Source organism: Heterocephalus glaber, unplaced genomic scaffold (assembly GCF_053883595.1).
Source record: "Heterocephalus glaber isolate CG9 unplaced genomic scaffold, H.glaber_assembly_v1.0 deba00000621, whole genome shotgun sequence".
In the NCBI taxonomy this organism is placed as follows: domain Eukaryota; kingdom Metazoa; phylum Chordata; class Mammalia; order Rodentia; family Bathyergidae; genus Heterocephalus; species Heterocephalus glaber.
The window spans coordinates 9,758,674-9,786,358 of record NW_028258153.1 but is presented as its reverse complement, the minus strand read 5'-3'; the positions used below and the strand labels follow the sequence as shown (position 1 = coordinate 9,786,358).

General features: G+C 37.2%; 1 protein-coding gene across 13 annotated transcripts in view; it reads right to left on the bottom strand.

The window, feature by feature from the left end:
* Positions 1-27,685, bottom strand: part of Fn1 (fibronectin 1) — a 67,055-nt gene that overhangs the window by 24,885 nt on the left and 14,485 nt on the right. For 9 of the 13 annotated variants that reach the window (XM_004851091.4, XM_087206146.1, XM_004851092.4 and 6 more), the window contains exons 12-25: positions 25,973-26,116; positions 21,625-21,746; positions 19,374-19,551; positions 19,004-19,180; positions 18,200-18,328; positions 18,017-18,106; positions 16,207-16,401; positions 15,020-15,292; positions 13,365-13,631; positions 9,043-9,137; positions 7,352-7,520; positions 6,673-6,759; positions 3,893-4,084; positions 942-1,124 (exon numbers count right to left, since the gene is read on the bottom strand). In XM_004851091.4, the coding sequence (XP_004851148.1) occupies positions 942-1,124; positions 3,893-4,084; positions 6,673-6,759; positions 7,352-7,520; positions 9,043-9,137; positions 13,365-13,631; positions 15,020-15,292; positions 16,207-16,401; positions 18,017-18,106; positions 18,200-18,328; positions 19,004-19,180; positions 19,374-19,551; positions 21,625-21,746; positions 25,973-26,116 (2,301 nt within the window). Of the gene's footprint in view, positions 1-941; positions 1,125-2,246; positions 2,520-3,892; positions 4,085-6,672; positions 6,760-7,351; positions 7,521-9,042; positions 9,138-13,364; positions 13,632-15,019; positions 15,293-16,206; positions 16,402-18,016; positions 18,107-18,199; positions 18,329-19,003; positions 19,181-19,373; positions 19,552-21,624; positions 21,747-25,972; positions 26,117-27,685 lie in introns of all 13 variants that reach the window. The other 4 variants (XM_004851094.3, XM_021263462.2, XM_087206149.1 and 1 more) reach the window with 1 other exon arrangement.

Sequence of the window (27,685 nt, the reverse complement as noted above, 5' to 3'; positions counted from 1 at the left end):
AGAAATGGCCCTGCAGAGGTAGCCATGCAGACATAAGGATGTTCTTGCCCTCAACCAAAAATTAAGAAGCTAAAATCAAGGTCATGCTTTGCTGCCTTTCTTTGTGTTTCAATTTCTAAAGCAAGCTTGAAAGGGAGGGAAAAAAAAAGCTTGAAAGGGAGAGGATGTTTTTAGATCACCATTTGGGAATGTACCTAAATTGTACCCTATTTTTCCCTTATGTGGAATCTTTTGCTATTCTTACCCATTTTACTACAACAGTGAAAATAATAAGAGGCAAGGTGTATGTGAAACACAGCACTGTGTTGCCGCCCATTCTTATTTTCTTTAATAAAAAATGTCTGTTCCAAAATGGTCGGAACTAGAAAAAGACAATTTCCATAAATTGTTGTTTATTTCATGTCAGTTGTTTTCTAAGTTCTCAGCCTTCTGAGAAATCCTGGTAACAGATGCTTTTTGAAATACAAATTAAACTTCTCACTCTGTACAGCATCCTGATCTCTCCAAGCAATCAGTCAGTTTCTAAGTTTTCAAATGCTAAACACATTACCTGCTGACACTTAAAAAAAATCACAACAAAACAGATATATGACACTGCTCTCAATCTTCATTTTTTTCCTCTCTAAACATTTTGATTTAGTCATATAATTTCTCTTGATATCCACTTATTTTTAAGTGCTTACTTGGAAGTAGAATGTGTTTGAAGTCTTAGAACTGAACTGCTGATGTTTTCCTCTATGAATTTTATGAAGTTGTAGATATCAGAGGTATATCAAGATGGCAATAAATATTACATCTTTCAAAATTTACAGAGCTGCATATTAAACGAGGAACTTAGTTTGTAGCTCTGTTGCCCTCTCTTGTTGCTCCTATTTGAGAACTCAGAATTCATTCATTATCCCCCAGGTTGGTATTTATCGAAGATATATTTGACTGCTTACTTGTTAAGACCACTGCATTGTCTGAAGGAGAAATTGACAACTCTGCAACATCCTCCTCATTTTTCACAGGTGAGTAGCGCAGCACGAAGTTGGTCAGCTCAATGGATGGAGGTGGGGCCCAGGTGACACGCATAGTGTCTGGACCAATATTGGTGAACCGTAAGTCAGTGGGAGGAGGGACAGCTGGTTTCAAATAAACCAGAGGACAAAGTTAATGCAATTTTAAATTGAAAGCTAACAAAACATCTGGAAAGATAAAAACAATATTTCATGCATAAAGGGAAGTCATAATCATGCAAATAATCTAAGTCTAATCTAAATCATAGTGTACTACTGTTAAAAATAAACACTATTCATAGTACTGTTAGGCCCCTTTAACCTTTCTGCCATCATCGATGTATGTTAAAGAACAATTTTAATCTATTTTGTAAAATTGATTTATGTACATTATTAATACCCCCAAAGAATATTTTATCCCAGGCTGAAGAGGCTTAAGTTGCCACACAGCAAAAAGAAACATAGCAGTACTTTCCAAAAAAACACATGCACACAGACAGAAAGACACAAGAGTTCTGCATTTCCCCCAACATGAGATATCTACAGGCTAGTGACATAACTACAATTCCATTCAGTGAATTCTACTTACAAGTGAGAAGGTTCATGCAAATTGGTTCTCAGCATGTTTCTTACCATGCAGGGCAGAGAACCTTTAAAATGTTGCATGCTGGTCCCCAGACTGTGGTGAAAGAGGAGTTTCTTTACTTTGTCACAGCAAAAAAAAAAAAAAAAAAAAAAAAAAAAGCAGATTGCTGCAAAGTTTATTTTTCTCCCATTTCAAAATAGCTCCATCCATTCTACCCTAAATTGTGATGGGTTTTTAGTGAGCTCCAAAGAAGGAACACGGTAGAATTTATTAAAAGGTAGAAGGTAGAGCATGATGGTACATTTTGGAAATATACCTCTTGATATTAACTGGTGTTTATCAAACTAAAGATTTTTTTTAAAACTATAGGTTTACAAAAATCAATAAAATTCTGGTACTTTATATTTAACAGGTCAGATATCTAGATTTCTCAAGCTTTATATATATTTACATTTAAGTGAAAGTGCTCTTAAGACCACTTGTATTTGTCTTCATCCAGTTAGTTTAGCATATGCATTTGACTTCTTATTCCCTGATCCACCCTGTCTTAATCTAGGTAGCCACTTGCTGGCTTCTCCCTCGAAACATCCATATTTAACCAGAGTAACTGGCGGCAGCATGCAACACCATCCATGGCTCAAACAGAAGTTTTCAAAATTCACCCGTTTGCTGTGTCAGTGTAGTAGGGGCACTCTCTCCGCCATTAATGAGAGTGATAACGCTGATGTCATAGTCAATGCCCGGCTCCAGCCCTGTAACTGTGTAGTATCCTACTGAGGAGTCCACAAAATCTTCAAAAATAGGGATCCCTTCGCCTGCTGCAACTACTGTGATGCGGTACCCAATAATGGTGGAAGAGTTTAGCGGGGTCCACCTCAGGCCGATGCTTGAATCGGTTATATCAACAAAACTTAGGTCAGTGAGCTGGGGCACCTCTATTTAGTTACAAAGCAAAAAGGGAGCAAAAGGAAAATGGAAGCAGAAAAGAGGAAAAAATAAAGCAGTGTATATTAAGTAACCAGTAGTACAATTGGTGGAATGGTAAAGCAATGATGGTAGTATGCAATCTGTTTCAAATTATCTGCAAAGACTTCCTAAGTATGATGAATACTTTGCTTCCCTGGGAGAATACAATAGCTTATAATATTCTTTTAGGGATTTTTTGTGCATTTTGAAAATGTCACTAAACAGTACAGTTTGAATTTCTTAGATCCCTAAAAGTTATAGGCCTATTTAGGATGTCAAAAACATTTTAAAAATCTATACATAGTCTCTGCAGTCAGTATCACCAATGTTTTATTAAAAATTCAAAATTGTAGGGCCAGGGATTTAGCTCAGTGGTTCTGCTGCCTGCCTCGCAAGCGCAAGGTCCTGAATTCGATCCTTGGTACAAAAAAAAAAAAAAAAAAAAAAATTCAAAATCATTTTAGTAGAAAATAAAAGTTTGCAGGAAAAAAGTTAAAAAATTTTTTCAGCTGACATATTACTTTTCCCCCATGCAAAACTCATGACAACATCGTGGCCATAATGCGTTATGAATGTATGCCATTCAAAAGCACACTCAAGGCAAGGACAGACAAGACTGATTCTGAGACTACTGACTATTTTAAATTCATAATCACAGTTATTTAATTAGCAATAGAAAATATATACCCAATAGGGCAAAGAGGACACAGTCTGTCCAATGCTTTCATTCTGTCATAATCCAATATTGAACAATGAATCTGCTCCTACATAGGTCTGCCTTTCAGTTCATAAGAAAGAATTTTCTGAAGGCATAGCCTTTACTTCTTTCTGTTTTCCCAATTTTGAAAAAAAGGATTTGAAGCTGCAAGATAAAGAACTGGATGTTGTCAACCAAGTGTTATTTCAGTGCTCACATATGGGGATAAATATTGTATGGATAGCTGTTGGAAATTGATATGGACTGTAAAGTAAGGTACAGATGTACTGATGGGATGCATTTACCATATTACTTTTAGCCTGTCAGCACTGAGTACAGATACATGACACTGTTTTAGTAATATTTCCACGTGAGCAAACAGTACAGAGTTAATGCCATGGTTGCCACTCCATTGCATACCCATCGCAACAAACAACATCCCAGCGAAGCAGACAGTGAAGCAGTGTTAACAGCAAGCCTTGCCAAGACAGTCACTTTGACTTTGTGGTCGTGGAGAGTGCACTTGCGAGGTTGGAATTAAATCCTAACTGTACTTGACCAGCTCAACCATTTGAGGATTAAGATGCTAATCCCTACTCTTACTGAAACTGCCACTCTGAGAAAAACAGCTTATTTTTCTGTTACCTGGGATGATGGTATCAGAGATAGGAACACTTTCCTTGTCATCTTTGACAGTGTAAACACTGACATTGTATTCCAGGCCAGGACTCAGGTTTTCAAAAATGCAGGAACTCTGATCAGCATGAACCACCTCTTCCAAAGAATATCCCTGCTGCCCATTTGTAGGGGTGGTGGTAATTCTATAACCAGTAATATCTGGAGGGAACAGAAGGAAGAAGGTTATTGCACATAGCATTTATGCCCCAGGGTATATTACACTAGACTCCAATGAGGGACCCACAAAGGGAGGTGGGAAAAAGACTCAGCACATACTGAAGACTCAACTGTCACTCAGGACTTGATTGCAACACCCCTTGGAGGCTAAGATATTCAATATCAAGAAAATCTGGAACATGATACTAAATGAAATAAGCCAGTTACAGAAAGACAAATACTGTGGTTCTCACTTATTTATGAAAGGTAAAAAAGTCAGTGTCATAGAAGGAAGTAGCATAATGGTCATAGAGACCAGGAAGAGAAGGGTGGATACAGAGAGGTAAGATAATGCTGCCAAAATACAGTTACAGTGGAGGAATTATGTTTAGCATTCTACCACACAGTACAATGATCATGGTCTATTAATTTATGATATATTTCATAAAGAAGAGTCTAAAGGTTTCATCACATAGAAATGATAAATGTTTCAGGAGATGTAAATGTTACCTTGATCATAACATACTGCATCCATGTATCAGATTTTCCTACTTATCCATAAATATGTACAAACATTATGTGCCCAGGACCCCCCCCCAAAAAGCTATGATTTTAAAAAGGTTAAAAAAAGAAAATTGGGGAAAGAGAGGAAGTGATTACCAAAGACTTTTGTGTCTCCAAATTCTACTCTCCTGCCACTCTACCCTAGTTTTCCTTAATGGATGATCTGCATGGAGCTGAGAAATATCCCATTTATCCCATTTTACCTGCTTCATGTGGAATTGCTTTCAACCTAAGCACATTCCTCAAAGAAGAGCTCTCCTAATAAAGATCTTAACCTACGGGATTTTCAGTAAGAGAAAAAAAATGGTGATACTTATTCTAGAAAAAGAATATTCATTATTAAAGACATGATTCTTGAAGAATCATGAAAATTGAGCAGTAGAAAGGTTGAAGAGCTTAGAGACATTCAAATAAATAAAGACTAGAGATCTACAGGCCAGATTAAAAATAAAATTAAGAAACTATACTGATGTTAAACTTACTAAAGGACAAACAAGGAAATGGTGGTATATTTTGTCATTAGGAACAAGGTGAACACTAAAGTGGTTTACACAGGAAATCCAGCTGGATGGGAAATAAATTAGATCATTGTACTTGCTAGTGATCACCTGAATGGCTGGCTCAGCCATTAAGCTGGATATGAATGATTCAGTTGTCAACAAGCCTGAACTTTGCCAGCTTAAAGCTGCAAACTCAGAGATACCTAGCTGAAAATAGTGTACCTTTGGCTTAATTATGTTTCCACAAATACTAAAAACTTCACTGAAATCCTTCTATTATGTAAAATAATATTTTGACCTTAGTTTTCTATGATTTCATAGACTAAGCTGATTAAGAGATTATTTCTTTATCTGCAAAAGTAAGAATGTTATAAGAAAAAAATTTTAAAATATTTAAATAATTAAATATATTCCTCAAATTAAGAAGTAGAGCAGGCAAGTATAAACGCAACATGAGTTGAAACTTCTGTTTGGCTTAATTTAGAATTTTCTCAATAATGAGTGTTGTGATACCTCAACATCAGTCTCTGCAAAATGAAATAATAGTTACATGTAACTGAACATTTCTCATTTAAAGAGACTGTCATGTGATTTTAGTAAAGGTAGCACATATCCAAAATTTCCTGTCTTTGCCATAGTACATCATGCTGTTTGAATATTGCTATAGCTATCTTTTATATATTTTAGGACTTTACGTATGTTTTTCAATCAATATGTTTGAATGGAGTCTAGACAACCAAATTTCTCAGTATTGAGTATCAGTGAAAAAATACAAAAACACAAACAATAAAATTCCCAATATTTGACAGAGGGTGTAAGAAGGAGTCTAAAAAGGTTCAAATCCCAATTCTGTATGTGCTACAATGCATGGCAATAGGGGAAGGGGTGCAGGCCAGTGGAACAACCTGGCCTGTGTGAGGCCCTGGGTTCCAACTTCAGCATGGCAAAAAAAAAAAAGATAAAGTATGTGACTGTCAATGGGTCAGTTTTTCGAGTCCCATCAGTCCTCTCATTCTGTAAAATGAAGGCCATTTCTATCATTTATCACCCTTACATTTTTGGAATGCAACTCATGACAAAATATGGACAGCCTCTCCTGTGTTCCCTCCATGGATTTGGCCGACGTAGATCCAAACATTTTTTTAAAAATTTGATCTGTATTGAACCTGTACAGGCTTTCTATATTGCTCCTTATATACGGCAATTCTTAATACACTAAACAAAGGGCATCTTCCAAAATGGTTTTCCCCAGCCTTGTGATTTCCTGCAGCTGTATAATGATCTGCCTTTTCCCCACAGTCTAGTGCACAATTATTCTCTTTTCTGCCACTTAAGGAAACATGCATTAAAACATCCCATCTGTTACTCTATGATATACTTTCATGTGTCTGTATTTTTTATGGACAGCTGTTACTTGAACCCTATCTTTGGAACCCATCCTTTTCCTTCTCTGAAAGGAACAGTTTCTAAAATATTTGTCTTGGGAAGGTGTTGTGCATACGTGCTCTCCATCTACCCCAGGCTCACCTGGGGTGGTGCTCCTCTCCCAGGAGACTGTAAGCACACCAGTATCAGGGTTTACTTCTAGGTGCAAGTTTGTGGGTGGAGATAATGCTATATAGAAAGAAAATTTTTAATTAAAATTTAAAGTTAAACAACTTGGCCTGTGGAATGATTTTCTTTATCTTTTTTCTTCCCTCCCTCCTTCTCATCCTCTACCCTTTCCTCCCTTTTACTCCCCTCCCTCCCTCCCTTCTTCCCTGAATCAGTAAAAATATAGAAATTATACTATACTACGAAAGCACAGTAGAAAATAATCATCTGATAGTCTTTTTTTAGGATTAATGATTTTGCAATACTATTGAAATTTCTTCCATTTTACCAGTTCATAAATATTCTTAATGGAAAGAATACTTGATGTTATAGTACAGTGGTGGTGAACCTATGGCATGTGTGCTGCAGCAGGCTGTTTGTTATCACTGAATGCTCTAAAAGGTTCATCATCACTGGCATAGTATATATAACATGAGTTAAACTTGCTACTTTGAATTTTGAAATCTCTAATAAGTAGGAGTGGGATGTTTCTCCCATACCCTCCTCAGAAGTAAACAATGATGTTGATATTAGACTTTTTTTCAAAAAGCAGAACAGTTTTACAAACTAAAATAAAATAAAGTAGAAAGACAGATATAAGAACTCTGCTTACGTGTCACCACTCTGTTTACAATTGGTGCATCCCTTTCTTGCCCGTCTCTCAGAACTTGGATGGTATAAATGTATTCCACGCCTGGAGTCAAGCCAGACACAACGATGCTTCCTGAGTCTGAAGTCACTTCTCGTGGGGCCTCACCTCCCTGGCTTGGTCGTACACCCAGCTAGAAGGAGGAAAGCAAAATAAACACCAAGGACAAATATTTCCAGAGCTCAGTTACTGCTAAAAGGTTGTAGTTATATTTTCTGTAATAAGAATGTTTTGGAAATGCATAATGGACTTTTGCTAAGGAATAACTTACTTTACCTCCATTTTACACATTAACTGCAAATTTCCTGAAATGGGGAGACAGAGTGGGAAAGGTATCTTTAACATAGCATTAGGTGGTTTGCAATGGAAGGTTCCAGGGAAATGTCTTTACATACTGTTTTGCTTGATAAAGAACCTCTTGGAACAAAGCAGAAGTCCACAGAGACTTCGGGCCACATAGTAGTTCATTTCTATTTTCTTTGTGTCAGAAGAAATCCCCAAGGCTCTCTCTCTTTCTCTCTCTTTTTTTTTCTTTCCTGGGGATCAAATTCGGGTCCTTGCACTTGGCAAGGCAGGCAGCAGAACCTCTGAGCTAAATCCCCAGCCCAAGGCTCTCTTTTTAATGAGTTATTCACATTCAATCCCCTTTTTAGTTGCCATTTAGCAGTACCAGCCAATTAACACCTTGCATTGAAAACTACTGTTAAGGATATGTTCTTAGCTTCAATTGCAAGACAATTATGTTACAAAGTAAGAATCAATGTGAAAGTGTCCATAGTTTTAAATCTTTCTAAAATTCTATGTAAAAACCCCTGGGTAACATTGTGTTATCAGAGTATTCAAATCTATTTAGAAATCCTTCATATGGCTTCTGAAAGTCAGGTTGATATTGTTACAAGAAATTTAGAAAGTATACTGGCAGTCTTCAAAAAGGGTTTCTCTATTTTTAAAGTAGCATCATTTTTGAGCAGGTGCATACTCAAAAGGAAGTGGCCTTTAGTCTACTTTCTTTTAAATCATGGAGATTTTGTCTTGGTTTTCAGTCACAATAAGTACTTCTTCTATACTCTAAATACTAAGGAAAGAAGTTCTTTTAAACCTTGTTCATTTGTATTCATCACTTGCCTAATATCATTACTTTAAAGAACATGAATCTATAGATCTATAAGGAATACCTCAAACTTAACTCCTATTAAGAGATTTACCCTCAGGGCTTTGAATAAGTTGAAATGAAATTGATTGGATAATGATGTGACTTTTAACTGACTCTGGATTTAATTGGTCTTTTGTGAATTCCTTGGCACCCATTGAGAACAACACACCAAATGGCGCTTTCCTATATTTTTTTAAAAATGTAATTCCCTGGGGGGAAAAGAGAAACCAAAATAACATCAAGAAACAACAGTTCCATGCTAAAATAATGTTTTTTCCATTGCAAAGCATTCTCACAGCTTCAGTCCATCCTTCTAGCAATTCAGTGAGGCAGAAAAGTAGAAGTATTGCTATGTCCCAATGATAGTCGTCCTAGAGGTGTGAAAGAAGCAGGTAACAAAACCCAGTTTCCTGCCTCCAGAGTATCGTATTTCTACCACATGCAAAAACAGGAGGGCACTTCAGATCTGCATCACATGAAATCAGAAATATCTGTGATTTACCTTAAAACCAATCCTTGGAGCAGGGGTCCATGTGATCACAATGGTGGTCTCAGTCACCTCTGTGTTGTAAGGCGGAATGGAGCTCCCAGGTTGCACTATGAAACGAACCAATGGATATATTTAAAACTTGGAACCACATCTGATTGCAGAAAACAAGTATTTTTATTGAGAACCTTAATCAATTGGTGGAGAATGTAACTTATGTTTCTTCACTGAGTGAGAAGTTAGAGAAGTCAGTGCTTCTTAACATTAAGGCGCCACACAAATCATCCGGGACCTGGTGAAAATATGGGTGCTCATTCCGGAGCTCCAGTATGGGGTTGGGAGTTTGCATTTCTCACAAACTGACAGATAACCCCAATTCTGGTCTGTGAATTACACCTAAGTAAAACAAAGGGCTATCTGACCTTTTAGGAAGGCCCTTTCCACTCTCTGAATTCTATAACTTGCCTCCTTTCATCATTGTTAGGATTTGAGTTTGGTAACAACTATATCATCAGCATAAAATCCTTTACGAAACATACAACTGGTAACCACAAAGTGATGATAATTTTGTTTCTTAATCATTAATTTAAGAACAATGGTGAAATTATACATGTGATCTAAAAATAGCTCTATGTTGAACTATTCCATGTATATGACCAATAATTTTTGGTCCCAGTAAGAAATGCCACTTGAAAGTTTGAACAAATTTTGAAACTACCTGTGCCCTTTAAATTCTAAAGATCTGTTCCTTAAATATTTGATCATTCATTCAGAATACTACAGAAATTTAATATTCTACCTATTAGAATTTGGAATGACAACACAAGTTTCTTTTGAATCTCCTGGTACTTAAATTCTAAAGATCCATTCTTTAAATATTTGATCATTCATTCAGAATAATATTACTAAAATTTAATATTCTACCCATTAGAATTTGTAATCATGGGCCGGGATTTAGCTCAGTGGTTCAGGTGCCTGCAGCGTAAGCACAAGGTTCTGAGTTCAATCCCCAGTACTAAAAAAAAAAAGAATTTGTAATCATAGCACAAGTTTCTTTTGAATCTCCTGATATCTTAACACTACTTTCATTTCTCTTAGTGAAAATAGTACTTAAAAGAAAAAAAAAGAGCAGAGCATGTTTACACAAAGTAGAGATACTCGCAACAACCTTGTGAATCTTACTATAAATTTAGAAAGATGAAGCCTCAGAAGCCAAGATGTTTGTGTTGAATGAATTAAGTTCAAGGCCTCATAGCCCTGGTTTATGCCTTCACCGTTCTTTCCTTTGTATAGCCAAATCCAACTGTTCCCACTGGCAAGGTGGGGGGCAACCCACTGAACACATTTACACTAAATCATGAATGGCTAGTGAGACAGAGTTAGCTTTCAGAATACAGACTCCACTCTCTGTTCAGCTCTAGTCAATTGTTTCTTCTGTGCCATCAGGGAATTTAGGCCCAACATTGTAATTCTTCTTTTACTTTCACTCTGGATTTTAATATCTTATTTCTTATTTTTATTTTTAAGTACTGTGTGAGAAAAAGTCAGGCCACTTTGTAGAGACCACTTTAATGACTGAACTGAGGTAATACTGGTTTAGTGAGCTGTTTAATGTTATTTTGATGGCATTTTGGGAACTAGGGGCGGTCACCCATGCTAACTTTCAGTGTCTCTGAAATCATAGACCACTCTGCTATGCTACTGCTGTCTTTGTCAAATGTCCAGGCCAGCCATTTTTTTTTTTGGGTACTGGGGATCGAACTCGGGTCCTAGCGCTTGCGCAGCAGGTGGCGAAACCACTGAGCTAAATCCCCGGCCCAGGCCAGCCATTTTTAATGGCCCACAAGAAACAACTCAGGGAATACTTAATTTCTTTCACTGAACATCAGTGTAAGCCTTAACTTTTTCACAAATCACATTCTCCCCAAATGTCCTGGGCTTTAAGACAGGCTATTTTCTATTGCTTGAGTCAGCCAGCTAAAATCTTCCCAAGTTTAAGATGATACTCTCTGTCTGGGAAGGCCATCACAGGAAAATCACCAAACCACAAACCACAAACTGATGTCAAACAAAGGATGCAACTGTGAGCATGAGTTATGGGTTCTGACAGGTCTTATTAGGTGAAGAACAGCCTGACTGGGAAAGAAAAAAAATATGCCCTATGGATAAAGGAGTAAGCTGAATATTCCCCAGAAATAGCCCTACTTTTCTCACATTTGCTCTTAAGAATTTAACACAAGTTGTAAAACCCAGAAACATTATTCTCAGAATTTAGTTTAGTAAGACAGTAAAAAACCTACAGAAACTTAAAGTAATTTTAAAAACATGCGAGCCCTGTTGATGTTTAGAGCCTTGGGGAGTACTTCAGGCTCACATGAAGTTGTATAACTCCTTGTCTACATTGGTTTATTTATATCTCAGCTTGGTTGAACTGTTTTCATTACTATTTGTTCTTCCAGTCATCCCTTCAACAAATATTTTTTGAAATACATTAACTAAACTTTCTCTAATAAGTTACTTTTACTATCATACTTTAAGTATAATTATATTTCATATAAGTACATATAAATTTTATTTATTATAAGTACATATAAACATATCTGATAAAGCATAGAATAACATATCCAATATGTATACCAAAGTCCCCCAAAATGTTTGAAATACCTTATACTGACCTACTCCTCTCATTTAATTATTATTATCATTTTTCTTTGATAGGCATTCTATTCAACAAAATTTACATAAAATAAGTCTTATGTTAAAGAATGAAAAGGACCAGTATATAACTTTATATTTCAGTAAAGAATAACATCTACTGAAAAGTCACATGCACTGAAATCTCCATTCCAATAGTGAAGAGCATCTATAAGAAATAGACATTTACAAGAAATACAAAGACATTAATTTCATGAGCATAGATTTTAGACTTTCTCAGAACCATGTAACATAAAATAGAAGACTTTTAAGACAAACTTTCTTGCAAATTAAAAGCAGATTTCACTTGCTTATGACTGATCAACAGTTAAGAAAAACCCTTCACTGGCCAAGCCTCATATACCAAGTATAAAAGCAAATAAGCTTTTGGTAAGTTATGGCTTCTTATGGAAAAAAAGCTTATAAAGAATTTTCTTTGGGAAATAAATTTCATAGTTATTTTATCTTACCTTTTTGAATGCTTTTGAACATCTGTGTCTTCAAATCAGTCAAAGATTTGTTGAAAGCGATTGGAAACTTACAAACTAGTATACGATTGCAATATATGCTGAAAAGTTCTTATGTTAGGTGCTTCCATAATTCAAAATGCTAAGTTGAAAATAGCATAATGTTCAGTAAAAATAAGAGTTTCATCATTCTTTGTAATGTAAATGGAATGCACTTAATAGAAATCAGCTTGTGTGTAGAGGCCTTCATTGTGATGTAGATATGTAGGAGATTTAAAACCATTTCCCCTAAAATGTTGAGCCAAAAAATTGACGTGATCAAAAATTATGTTAGTATTTTTCCTCTCTGTGGAATTTCAAGAGTTTTAAGGAGAAAGAAGAAAGAAGGAAAAAAAGATCTGTCCCATAGAAGTATTTTGGTCTTCTACAGCCAACACTCTTGAAAGCCATCCTTTCCTTAGCTTTGCAGTCTATTGAATGGTATCCATTTCAATCTGTAGCTTTATTTTGAATGTCTGGCAATAATATGATGCCCAAAGTAATAGGATGGAGACATAGGTGCTGATTTCTTTTGTCTCAACTAGTATTTGGCAAATTTATTTTATACAATAACACTCAATTTTTCTAATAGCACAGTGCTTTAACCTTTGTTCCTTAAAATGCTGTCCCAGGAAGAAATGAGGAGCTTGGCAAAATATACAAATTGCTTCCTTTATCAAGAATTTTGGGGGGCCAGGGATTTAGCTCAGTGATGGCGCTGCCTGCCTTGCAAGTGCAAGGTCCCAAGTTCGATCCTCAGTACCAAAAAAAGAAAAAAAAAAGACAAAGAATTTTTTTTTCAGTGCCAGGAATCGAATCCAGGACCTCACTCATGCTAGGCAAGCTGTACCACACCCCCAGCCCTGATCAAGAAAATTTTGCTTCACAAAAGTAATTAGTCAAATTAAACACCATGCTTTGTGATTTACATTCTGGCACAGGCTCCCAGCCTATTGCAGACGAGGGACAGTTTATGGGCCAGCATCCAGTCCATGCACAGAGCACTTTTAGTAGCATAGTTTTAAATTATGCACTAAGTTTTTAAAGTGACTTTGTAAAAAATGAAAGACCAGAGAATGTAAATATACTTAAGAATCTATGATATCACTAACGAAAGACATTTAAACTCCAGCTTACGAGTAGTGAAGACTCCAGTAGCTTTGGGGCTCTGCTGGTTGCCTTTTATGGCCACAAGGGACACAGAGTACTCTGAGCCAGGTTGCAGGTTCCGCAGTGGGTACTTGGAGGCAGAGGGCCCCACATTGTACTGCTTGGGCTGGCCTCCTCGGGTCAGGCCCACAATCAGCCGGTAGCCTGTAATCTTGGCCCGAGGTGGTATCCAAATCACCAGAACCGTCGTGTCAGTTTCATTGGTAAATTGGAGGTTAGTAGGAGCATCCAGTTCTAAAAGATAAAATGGAACATGTCAAGAAATAGATCAATAGCGATCATATTGAAATTCTAAAGCTTGACTATTGTAAGTTTCCTCTTCTCAAGGTTGAAGTTGAAGTAAAAGTCAACCCCTGGAAAAACTGAGCCCTTATGAGAATGCTGTATAAAACTTTGCCAAAATTATGTGTCAGTCATGAGAAATTCTCGGCCTTCTTCACTCGACTATTATGCTTTGGAAAATCTAATTTTCCAACAAGACTTTTACATCACCTCCAGAAATTATATTTACATTGTAGTGACGGGTTTTTTTAAAAAGGCAAAACAAATACTTGTGAACCTCACAATTTATCTACTTTGAGTCAAAAAGGTTAAGGGTAGAGGGAGAGGCCCAAAAACATGAAGGCAAGAAGAAAATTCCATTAGATCAAAAGCCATATTTCACACATTTACTGAATGAATAGTCCTTTGCTAGAAAAATTAAAGTTATTTTCACATGGTTCAGATTAGATATGAAATATACTCAGGAATCTCAAATTCATAGTAGGACACTTGTGAGTTTGTACTATCATAAAGGATCATATAATGGCGTATGATGCCAGCTGTTTCCTTACAGACATTTTAAGCACTTTTCAGATAGAAGAAACCTTTAAGATGCAATCAGGAATGATAAGTGACAGCATGGGCTCTGGAGACAAAAAGACAAATTTTGAGCCAGATCTATCACTTTGCAGCTCTGTAATCTTACAAGCTGCAGAATTTAGGCCTCAGTTATTTATGTATTCAATGGCGCTAATACTATAATTAGAATTTCCTTTACAAAGTTAAAATAAAGAGTATGAATATAACCCTTGCAAAGAACTGAATAGACAACATGATGCTCAGTAACACTAGATGCTTAGTAACTACTACTTTTTTTGTGGTGCTGAAGATTAAACACAGGGCCTTGCATGTGCTAGGCAAGCACTCTATCACTGAGCTACACCCTCGACCCAGCAAATGCCACTTTTAAATCCTACTGTAAAAGTGTCCAGAGTTTACATTTTTAACTTTGATCTAGATATACTTAGTTACATTTTTTAAAAATGCACTGAAATTACTTGTCTACATCTCCATTAGCAAAGGAAATTAAGTTCTCTTAAATTCTCCCATTAGTGCCATGTGTGTTGGAACATACTGCTACATGTGTTTTAAATGGGTTACCATTTAGCATACACAGACTGTCTGAGTTTTGTTTCAAAGTTTATGCTTTGTGTCCAATACACCCTCCCATGTTGGCTGGGTATTTTCTTACTGCTCAACTGTAAACATAGGAGTGAATGGCATGTTGGACTTCATGACAGTTTAGATATGAATGTGGAGAAGGCAGGGGCTGGGGCAAGTAATGGCAGGACAGGACGTACTGGTCATCTGCTGTGCAGTCAGAGGCTTGCTCTCCCTCCCGTGGTTCACAGCAAAGACTTTGAAGTAATAAGTGACCCCAGGGGATAGCCCGGTCACTTCTGCAAAGGTGTTCCTGTTGACAGGCAGCCTCTGGCCATGCTCCCCAGGCAGGTTCACGGGGAGCACCTCTACACGGTAGCCGGTCACTGCACTATCAGGAGGTGTCCACATGATGGTGACCTTCACGTCTGTCACTTCCACGAACTGCAGGTCCCTGGGAGGGGAAACTTTATCTAACAGACAAGAGACAACTGGTCATTCACAATTCCTATTGAAGAGTATTTTTTTTAAAAGTTCCTGGATGTGTCAGGCACTTCTTAGAGCACTAATTCTTTCTTGTTTTTTTTTTTTCGGTACCGGGAATTGAACTCGGGACCTTGCGCTTGAGAGGCAGGCACAGGAACCACTGAGCTAAATCCCCAGCCATTAGAGCACTAATTCTAAAGCAACATTAAGTTTTGTCTCTGAACCCAATAATGTAGTTTTTTGTGCAAATTTTCATGGTTCAATAACTGTTTACATTGTATTTGAAGCTTTTACTGAAAATACATAGGTAAGCATGTGCATTTCCAGCATGAGAAGTGTCAATTTGGGATGGAAATTTAAAATAAATATATAAAATAACTTTAAGGTAACTACAGAAAAACTGGTGGTTTTATTTTACTGAATCATTTTGTTTGTTTGTTTGTTTGTTTGTTTGTTTTTTGTTTTAGAGAGAGAGATTCTTTTTTGATACCGGAGATTGAACTCGGGTCCTTGCACTTGCAAGGCAAACGGAGGAACCACTGAGCTAAATCCCGGGCACAGAATCCTTTTATAATACATAAGCGTGGTAACAGATGAAATGACCCTTCAGGTCCTAGGGAAAAATAAGAAGACCTGATGGTGTCAGAGTTTTTAACCAAAAGGCCAATAGTTAATATAGTATGGATATTTCAGCTGAATACCATTAAGTTTAGGAAAAAGGGACTATATAAGATTACTTGAATGTAGGAACTGCTGACAGAGCCAAAATAGTCAGGGACAATGATCCTTTTGTCTTCCATTCCCATAGCCTCCATGGGGCTTTTCTCTCCCACAGAAGGTTAAAGATGTTACCTAATCAAGGCTTAAGGGATAAGACAATAGGGAAGTGTCTTTAAATTACCTGAACGGGGAACCCCAGTAGTTTCTTGTTGGATGAAAACAGGAGTGCTTTCTTGGTTTTCTTCCACAGCATAGATAGTGATGTTATACTGAATGCCAGGCTGCAAGTCACTGAGAGTTACGGAGTCAGCAGTTTCAGGCAGGTTGAGTTCTGTGCTACTGCCTTCTACTGATGGTGAATAGACTATTCTGTATCCTGCAGATTCATGACAAAAAATATAAAACACAGGCTGTGCTGAAAAATTCCTAAATTTTCTCCTTTTTAATAGCCCTCACCATCTTGCCTAATTAGTTAAGAATTAGAAAGATTCTTTTGGCCTCTTTTTTTTTTTTTTTTTGTGATTTGTTTTTATTGACTGAAGATTAGGGATGGGAAATGTTTCCTTGGGGCACACCCCACGGCTCCCTCCCAGGGAATGTCCATTCTAATCTGCCTGGGGTCCTCTTTGGAGCTTTTTCTTCTTTTTCTTGGCACTGCCCTTGCTGGCAGCAGCCTCCTCAGGCCCACTGCTGACTGACTCTTCCTTGGAAGACAATTTTCTCTTTTTCTTGGGGACACTCCTGCTGGCTGCTCCTTCTGGTTTACTAGTGGTTTCCTCCTTGGGCAAAGACTTTTTCCCCTTGGGTGGACCTATGCTGCCACCAGCTGTCTCTTCCAGATCACTACTAACCAACTCTTCCTTGGAAAAAGATTTCTTTTTCTTGGGTTTAGAGACCGAGACAGATGGATCATCCATTCCGTTCTCCTGAGGAGCCTCCTGAAGCTTTTGCTTTTTTTTCTTTTCGGGTTTTTCATGTGTGTCTTCATGCTCCTCTGGAACAGGACATTTTCTGAAGATGCCAGAGCTGCCAGTGCAGCCAGCCGCTTCTTTTCCTCCTTCAAGCGCTTCTTTTCCTGTTTCTCCAGCTTCCTGATTTCAGCAGCAGCTTCCTCTGCCCGAACCACTGCCTCTTTCATGACATCCAGATTCTTCCGTGGAATCTCGCCAGTCTCGTAGAAGCACAGGCGCTCCTCAACTTGTTTTCGAAGCTTCTCCCCAAATACACTGGTGGGCACCTCAGAGAAGCAATCAGTTCTGGAGGCAACACTGCACTTGTTTGCCAGGTATCGCGAGATGCGCCCTTTGTTCTTGGCAGCTGCTCAGCCAATGAAGGTGGAGTGGAAAATGAGTCCACATTTTGGTGCGTTACCCCTTGTCTTCAGGGCTCTGGAAACTTTGTCCCTTTGCTGGGCCCTGGGAATAACTCAGACACCAGGACTGGCCATTTTGGCCTCTTTCTGTGTTAACGTTTCTTATAATAATGGCTTTTCAGCACAAAGATAAAATAAGAACAGCCATGCAAGCTTTTTTAATAATAAATATGATCCTTGAAAACTTGAGATCCTTAGAAAATGTAAATTAGAAAACCCACTAGGTGAAAATATTCACGTTAAGCCGATTTCTCTTGAGTTCTGGATGACAGGAGCATTAATAAACCAGGCTGGACACAGAATTGTCTAGCACTGTCTGCATCTTTTAGCGATTTCAATGATGAGAAATATTCAGAAATATTTCATTTCTGGAACCCTAAGAAAAGTCTTCCTTTAATAAGCTAAGGAGCTGTCTTTATTGGTTATATGTGTGTGTTCAGGGTGTCCGTTTGTGTAAGGAAGCTAGTATACCTGAAAACACACACACAGACACACATAAATCTCTAGTAGTTATGTGGGAGATTTCAAGTAATACACTCAGTCCATGGTCAGAATCTGCTCCTTCCCTCCACCCTCTGTGAGCTGCCAGAAAGATTAACACAGAAGCAAGATCAATGACCTGTGATGGGTGCCTGGGGTCTGCTCCAGCGAACCACAATGGAGGTGTCATCAACTTGGTCCACCGTAGGGTTAGGTGGGGCATCAGGAGCTGACAAAGAAAGGAAAGAGGAAGTGAGGGAAACGATGTTGTTACAGGCCTACAGTCGAAAGATTCTTTTAACACCATATAGCACACATGTACCTGTTGTCTGTGAAGTGGACAGGATCAAACTCTGCTTTCCTTCCTCTGATATCTGATAGACATTGACAATATACTTGCGGCCAGGAAGCAGGTCAGGGATGTTCACAGAAGTGGCTGTGCTTGGAAGATCTTTGAAATGAAAACGAAAGGTTACAACCGATGCTTCCATAGCATTTGAGAAGAACTACATACTCAGAGGGAGAAAAGAGACTAGAAGGAAATGTACTAGTGGATTAAGCAGTAATTGTCAATATACTATGGGGTATTTCTTCTATTTTTCAAATTGTTTTCTCTAAAATGTATAACTTTGATAATCCACGCCCAAATTTTAAAAAACACCTCTCTGTGATTAGAAGTCAGGGTAGTAGGGATACACAGAAGGAAGGGGGTTGGGGATAGAAGGAATATTCTTTTCCTGATCTGGGTGCTGATTACATGGCTTTGATCAGTAAACAGTTTTAAAGATTCTGAAACTATGAGAATTTGAAAAGGATACATCCCTAAAAGCTATCATCATCAATCAGCCTCAGCCCTCAACCTGGCAAGTTAGCTCCACGAAGACAGTAGCTTTTGTTACATGGGCCTGTGCCTAGGTAAATGCATAGAGCACATCACATCCAGAGCAGGACAAGGTGAGGGCACTCAGGAGAACCTACCAGTTCTAGAAAGCATTAGGGTCTCCTTTCCTTTTACCGAAGGAGCCTTTGTTCTACTGGGGCTGTCGATTAGCTCCACAGAGCACCTACTGGTTGTCCTCCACCAACAGCCCCTTCAAACCCATACTGAGCCACACATCCAGCTCACCCAGGTACTGTGGTTCATCTCCCTCCTCACTCAGCTCATACTCCACCCGGAATCCTGATACAGTGTCCGAAGCTGAGACCCAAGAGACCACGAAGCTGCTGGCTGTGATTTCAGTCACAGATTCTGAAGTGGCCACAACAGGAGAAAGGGGTGTTGTCTCTCCTGTCACGGTGTTGCCTAGAGCATCACAGAAAGGAAAAAACAAGCCTTCAGTGATCTAGAATGCCCACCATCCTCATCTGCAGAGTATTATTATTTTTTAAATGCAGGTGCCATTCGTGGCAGGAAATGAATTGAGAAGGTGAGAGCTTCCCGAGGGGAGCTCGAGTCTGAGCAACTTGGGTGCAGACCTGAGGGTACAGGTACGTACTGGTCACAGGAGTGCTCGCGCTGGTGGTGAAGTCAAAGCGTGTCACCTCTCTTTGGCCATACTGCTGGTAGCTGATGAGCTGCCCCTCATATACCACGCCTGGGGTCAGGCCTTTGATGGTATATGAATTTAAGTGGCCTGGAATGGTAGCTTCCTTCCAATGGCCTGCAGTATTTTTCTGAAAATTTAAATTTAAAAAAAAGTCATGCAAGAGTTTATGAGGATGAACATTTAGAGATGATGTTCAGCGATCTTCAAAGAAGAATGAAGAAACTTTTCGGCTCCATTCTGGAGGAAAATCATGGGAAACTGAAATCAGCATAGGGACCAGTGGCTGAGTTTGTTGACATTAATTACTATTATTTATAGTAGCTCATTTTTATTGATAATTTACCCTGTACTATTTATGTTCTGTGGTATTTTGCTTGCACTCTCCCCCAGTCTTCACCTCCCACCTGATACATAGTGGTAACTGTATTAGTGCTCTCATTTTACGGGTGGCGTTAAGTGACATGCCTGAGGTTACAGGGTCAAAGGTGCTGAATACCATCCCTTTGGCTGAACTGGTGATTTAATATCAGCAATATAGTAATGATGACCCAAAATTTTATCTTTCTCAATTTTTTCATCTTTATAAGGACAGAAAGAAGTTCCTCTCTAAAGTGGGAAGGCCATATTTCTTTTTCTTTTTTTTTTTTTTTTTTTGGTACCGGGGATTGAACTCGGGACCTTGCACTTGCAAGGTAGGTGGCAGAACCACTGAGCTGAATCCCAGGCCCTGTATTTCTATTTTTTAACTTGGTAGGATACAATTCAAGTTTCATGCCTTGTAGAAACATCCAAAAGCAAATACTGTTTTATGACTCAGACCCTGGGGTCATTGCAAATGAAGTTCAACTGGTTTGGTTTTGTGTGTCATTCTTGGATAAAAACTACCCCATCAGGAATGGTTAGCCAACTTTGGGCAAGACTATAGAAGAATGTAATTTCAGTTTATTTAGTCTTTTGCTTCCAGTTTACATTTTCACATCCTGTCCAACTTCATTAATATGTCATCGATCACAAGGCTCATTGTAATAGAATGTGTGGAAAAGAAACACTCTAACTTCAAAGAAGACGAAATCCTTTTAAGTGTAAATATTCTAAATACTAAGTATCAAAATACATTTTTATGCCCAGTTTTTTTTTAATTACCCAATCAAGTAGATTCTCAATAATTTAAATGCTTTTCTCTATTTACATTTTGTAGATAAATGAAAATGATCCTAGTACTCTTTAAATTTAAATTTTTACCCAACTACACTATGAAAAATTTGTAATTATTCATTACAGTTAGCTTTAAATTATTGATAACTTTTATTCAACGTGAGCCATCATAAGGAAATATCAGAAACTAAATTCAGGGCCACACATTAAGAAAAAACCTGAAAATTTTTAATTTTTAAAAACTTCAAAGGAATTCATCACTGCCACTCTTTGATTTTTCCAATTTAATATACCAGGAAGATTACAAAAGATGATGAAAGAAAAAAATATTTTAACAGCTTAAAATTTTCCTGAAGAGTTTAAACTCAAGTGCATGAGTTAGTCAAATGTTTCTGTCTTTAATTACTTAGAATTCAGTAGTCTTATCTAAAATAGACATTTTTCTCCCAAATGTAAGATAGCACTTCTCAAATCATGTCAACTTTGGTATTATAAGAGGACAGGTTTTCGAAGGTAAGAGAAACTAATGCTTAATATACCAATATCCTCCTTGATATGGTTTCCTCAGTTTCTGAACACTTAGAAAATCATAGGCCCATCATTTAAATAAACCAACTATCATCCCTTATCTGTACTTCATCACCTCATTCCCTTCCATTTAAATGTCTTTAAAGGATCGAAAGTAAAGGTTGAAAAACAATTCCTTAAAAAAGAGGATCAAAAGAGAAAAATTAATCTCTGGAAATGATGCCAGTAGTGATGGAGCTACAAAACATGCATAAATTTGATTCTCTTCCTACAGTGGGTGAGAATAATTTTAAGCTATCATTTCTATGTCCCTAATAAGATCTTCCTAATATAAAGATTAATTTCTTCTAACTACTAAAAAAAAAAAAGCCTTGTATACATGCATTTTGATTGACTATATGTTAATTAGTCACCAAAGAAAATATAAATTCTGCCTGGTAATTAATCAGATCAATTGACTCATAAGTGGAAACAAACGAACAAAACAGATCAGAATTTGGTTTCTGGGGATACTCACAGGTCTCCACCTGAGCACGTACTGAGTGATGTGTGAGGGCTCTGGTGCGTTCCACTGGATGGGGTGAGAGTTGGGCTGGCTGGGAGTCTCAGTGATAATTACTTGGACAGGACCACTTGTGCCTGAAAATGAAAATGTAGGATTAGGGTACCTTGGGTATTCACTCCCTTCAACTTGAAACTTACTGTACAGGGGCAGCTACTGTATCTTTAAAGACAGTTTGTTCCTCAATAAATAGAAGTATTACTGTTGTCTGGGCTTAGTTAAGGCTTTTCCATATTGGCGATAGAAAATCAGTACAATACATCCTTTGTCAGTTGATAACTACTGTCCTTCACATAATGCAAATAGAATTTGTTTATAACAATTAAGAATTTTTAAAATGTCTCGTTGCCTGCTTTCTCCTCTATTTTCAAATTAAGAATTGTGAGACAATTGCAAAATGGCTCTAGTCCAAATAATGTAATTCAGCCTTCAAACTTCATTGACTGACTATATTAGCCTTCTTTTAAAGCAAATTCTAATTCGTGGAAGTTTTCACCACAAATGAATCCAGTATCTAAGAAGAAAACAACATTCCAAAGGCCATACGACATGAGGTAAAACAAACATATTTCTAAACAGGGTAGAATCTTAGATAAATAGACAAAGGTAATAATTAAAAATACAGCTTTATTTCTCATCAGTAGAAGCATTCTATTAGTTTGGGAAAATAAATCTAGTTACGTTTTTATTTAAAATGTATACTCTAAAATTATGCCATTTGTCAAATTACTAATAGATCAAAATTTTTTTGCAAAAGGAGCTATCAACTGAAATGACATTGAAAGGATACAAAATTTAGGGCCGGAGATTTAGCTCAGTGGTTCTGCCACCTGCCTCGCAAGTGCAAGGACCCGAGTTTGATCCCCGGTACCAAAAAAAAGAAGTATACAAAATTCAATATTTCCACATCTTCATGTGTATGGCTGTCAAAAACAAAATTGAAACTAAAGATTTATTTTTTTGTTTTAAAAAACCAAAATAAGAAAAAGAAATCAATTACTTAGCACAGTAGACTTTTTAGGAAAAAAATGAAACAGCACTGAAGAATTTATGTTTATAGAACAGAAAACTAACACTTCTTAATGCAAATGTTCAACTTGCTAAAAATAATCATAGAGTTCTTGATAATAACCTTTCCAAGAATTTCCTAATAGTCAAAGAAAACAAAATTTTGTGTATTTAATAAAGCACTTCGCTGGATTAACAGATTTAAGTTTTCTGAAAGCTTTTTGAAAAAATATAAAGTATTGATTTTTCAGACTTAATTATTATCTTAGCTGTTAAGTTCTCTTTGAAACAAAGTTTTCTCTAGCAGAACAAATATGTACCTTGTAGAACTATGGACTCCAAAATTCTAGAATAATATTCTCACTTCAACACAGAATAATTCAAAGTTGGTTAAAGTCTAACAAATATTCTTTGAATCTAAACTTCATTTAATGCACATATTTTCAAGGCACGTGAATATCAAAATTCACATATAAAATTCTCAGTTTTCCATTCTAGCATGGCTTACATATATTCCACAGAACATTCACGATAATTATTTTAATCAATTGGCAGAAATCAATTCAGTGGCCTTCTTTGAATCATCCTTTTAGTTCACCAAGACTGTCACAAATACAAATTTTTAAATATTTAAGCACAACTGTAGAAATGTGGCTATTTAAAGTACTTCAATATGAATCAGTAAATACAGAAATAACATGTCCTTAAATTATTTATGATAACCCAGTTAAGGTTGTTTAAATATCGATCCATTAAAGAAATCCTACTATAGTCTCTTCAGGTTAGAGACACTTGATATGCATTTTAGTTTAGTGTAGCAATTATGATGTTGAAGAGGAAAAGTTTGTAATGGTAAATATCTATGAAGTTTTAAAACATCACAAAAGACCTTTACTTTTCACGTTTAAGACTAATCATCTTCCCCTGTCCACAAGGACACAAAGAAGAGGATGACAAAGGAGAAGTAAGAGAAAAAGAAAAAGGCTACTGCAATGGTTCTATCCCAGCCAAAGAGGAAAAGCAAAGATTCTTTTCCTTCTTAAGACTTCAAGCACTAGTCTGAAAGTCTGTTCAAATGTAGTCATATGCCCCACCTACCTTTAGGAAACCTGCATTGAACAGCAATGGGATTTGCCACATTTTTTCTCCAGGCAGTAAAGGAACTGTCAGTTTTTAGTTAGGTCATTCACGTTCCTATTACTACACTCTGTGCTACATATAATTTGAAGGCTGGAGAGTTGAAAATTTTGGAATCATTTTTTTTTCTCTTGGACACAGTCTTGCTATGTAGTGCAGGCCGGGCTTGAACTTGCTATGTAGCCCAGGCTGGCCTCAAACTCATAATCCTGCCTCAGCCTCCTAAGTGCTAGGATTATGGGTGTGTACTGCTATATGCAGTTTAAAGTTTTGATAATCTTTTTGATACTTGTTAGTTGATGTAACTTTTCAATTAGCCTAGCCGGCATATATTAGCAAAAATAACCACTGTGAAATCTTTATTCTATCTCTTATTCAGTATGATCAAACAGATAATAAAATAGTTAAGAAAAGATATGATACAATGTCTACATTTTGAAAATCAGTTTAAAGGTCAAAAAATGAGTAATTTCCAGTAAGTGGCTCTGGAGAAATTAAATATTCATGATTTTTTGACTCTGTCCTTTCCCCTCCCTCTAATTTGCTGAGGTCTGTGCTTTTCTAGTGGCTTATTGACAAACCAAATGTCCTTTATCTTCTGTGAGTTTGAGTAATTCTACCAAGTCCTCTGTACAAGAAGCAAACAGGGCAAGGCTCAGAGACCATCAGTAATCTCTTGTTACTTTATTCTTCCCAACTCTTAAAGCTCTGTATGCTAACCATGGCCCATTGAGCAGTCCAGACATACAGATAACACCAAACATCATGTCTGAGGTCCAAAGCCAGCCCTGCTTCCCCGAATCTCTTCTATGTTCAATTGGTCCTTGTTGTTACCCACTTTTTTAGAGAGTAGAACAGAGTGAACAGGTAAAATTCCAATCAGGAGGGCTCCTTCCCATCCAGATTTTTTTCTAACAGGTTCACCTCAATGCTTTTAGCAAGTAGCTGTGTGGAAAGGCTTATTTTAAAAGATATATAGAGAAAAAGGGTCCCTAAATCACACAGAAGATAATTTTCCCAAAAATGCCACATCAGTAGCAATCACAAACATAGAAGTGAGAATTTCTTCAGAAGTTCCTAAACTTTAGTTGCATCATTTTAAAAAAACCCAACCAACCCAATTATGTACTATCAGAATTTATAGTACGTTTACAATCAGATTTAAAATTACATTAAATTAAAAAACACTTAAAGGATTCTTATACCTAAATCCACCATGAAGGTAGTCAACATCCTCAGCACTGACAGTGTCTGAGGATTGGGAAAAGCAAATCTTGGAAGTTCATAAAAAGGATACATGCAGGTGTCCAGTATTTAGGATCAGAGATTGTGTGTTAGTATTGGAAGGAAGTTTCAAGGTTATTAGCTACAATTTCCCCATTTTACAGATGAGGAAACAGAGTGGAGCTTGCGATGTATCTTTTCAGCAACATACATAAAGATTGGACTCAAGACTTGGCTAACACTGGCTTTGGCCAGGTGGGTCCCATAGCTTGTTCTCTGTGAGTATGACAGTGACTCTCTTATCCGCCTTGAATTTTAATTCAAATTTTTATTCCAAAAATGAATGAATAACACTTACAGCTTACACAATGTCTCTATGACCTGAAAAACCCAGCAATAAACATTTGAGTGTGTTTAAACTGTGCAGGCAGAGAATTGAGCGAGTTACCCAACTTTTGCCTCAGGATACTTTGTCCCATATTGCAACTGATCAAACAAGTGAAAAGTTTGACCCAAAGAGAGCAGAGATGACATGGTGAATGAATTTCATGCTCTATGCAACTCGTGCTAAGAATCACAATGTAAATTTCCAATCCTTAATTCCCAGTGTAATTCCCTTGATGTTTTCTACTTCCATGTACAGATGCGAGACAACTAACCAGAGTGCTTTAACCTAATGGAATGTTGTACAGCATAAGAAACAAAACTACATACATATACCTTTTCACAGCTTTCTATTCAATACCTTTTACTTGATGGGAAGGAGAAAGGAAAATCTTTTTAGTCAAACATGTGATAACTGGACAGTGATATGATAAGAGGATCAGAAACAGAAGGAGTCCCCAGGTTAGGCCTCAAAGTATTAACAAGCACTGGGGCTGCCCTGCTGTTATAACACCAACAGTTCTCAATTTGCAGTCTTAGAGCTCCTTACCTGCATAGGTCTGCAAAGGCTGGCAGTGCCATTCCCCAATGCCGCGGCCATAGCAATAGCACTGATACCTGACACGATGCACATACTTCTCCCAGGAGTCTCCAATTTGATAAAATGTTCGGGTTTCTGAATCCTGGCATTGGTCTAGAATATATGCAAAAAAAAAAAAAGATAACAGTTTCAAAGACTTACAGCTATAAACTTAATTTGCTAGAGTACAAGTTCTGATCAAAAAATAAAGGGAATGTTTAGGGTTTTTTTTTTTAATTTATCACAGTAAAAGAAATATTACCCTATTAATCTCCTTCCAAATATTCTGCCTCACTTCAAACACGCTTATCCCATGATTTGTGCCATTTTCTGAAGCAGTTCTTCTCGAAGTCCTCTTTCATGAGAGTCCTTAGTTGTGCTGTGTTGGCTGCCCTGGTGTCCCGAATCAATTAAAAACATTCACTTTTCCAGGTCATTGTCACTTTAGGGAAGAGCCAGAAGTCACACAGTGCCAGAGGTGAATAAGGTGGATGAGGACACACTGTACTGTTTTAATTTGACAGAAATTGCCATGAATGTTTTGAATCAATTCAGTACACTGAGCAGCCACAACAGTGCAACTGAAGACACTCAAGAAAGAGAACTTCCAGAACTGCTCCCGAAAGTGAGCAGAATGATGAGATGAGGGTGCTCAATGAAAGGGGAAATATTTCGAGAGAGATCAATAACAATGCCTTTTAGTGTGATAAATTTTTAAAAATGTAAACATTCACCAAGTATTGATCATACCACATACGGTCAAAATTAAAATTGAAATTCTCAACTATCCTTACAAATACATAAAGTTAAAAAAGAGGATCCCATACTTTACCTTACAGAATACTTAGTAACTGAAAAAAGCACCTTTTGGGAAGAATACCTAATTTTCTGAAAAGGGTCATATTTCTAAATAAAACTGTAAAGATTGAGACTTCAGTATATATTATAATCTAAATACTAATTTGGAAAAAATTATATATTGTTTTTTACCAATATCAATGCAATGACTTATGTGAACAGCAAGGAAAAAAACTACAGCAATTTCACTTTATACCTATTTCTTTAAAATTTGGAAGAACCCATTTTAAATGTAAATGAATGAACTAAATTTTAACTGTGAATGCCTGCTGAGCAGTTTCTAAGAAAACCTCTTAGGACCCGATCAGCTGTGGCAATCTCAGATCAAACAAACTCATGTTATCAGTTTGTTTTCTCAGTGAGCAATCTGCCTCTTTCCGTAAAGAAGTTTCAATGGATTACTTAAAATTTGGAGTACTGGTAACACAGCTCTTTTAGGACTCAACCTCCACTCTTTGCTCAGTTCTAGTATAAAGGGCAGCCAAAGCACAGGGTTTTGGAGGGAGGTATTTACTGGCACGACCCTTTGCCATGTTATCCCATAGTAACCAAAGGAAATTTTCTTTTTTTTTTTTTTTTTTGGTACCGGGGATCGAACTCGGGTCCTTGCGTTTGTGCAGCAGTCGGCGAAACCACTGAGCTAAATCCCGGCCCCAAAGGAAATTTTCTTTACCTAACATGTGCTGTCCTTATGATTCAGAACCAAAGAACCAACTCCATTCAATTAAAGTAAATCTACATTTGTCGCCAAATTGAGCAAAAGGCAGATGATTACCACTATTAAGGTTATATATTGGTTCATGATGAGTGAAAAGACGGCAGAGC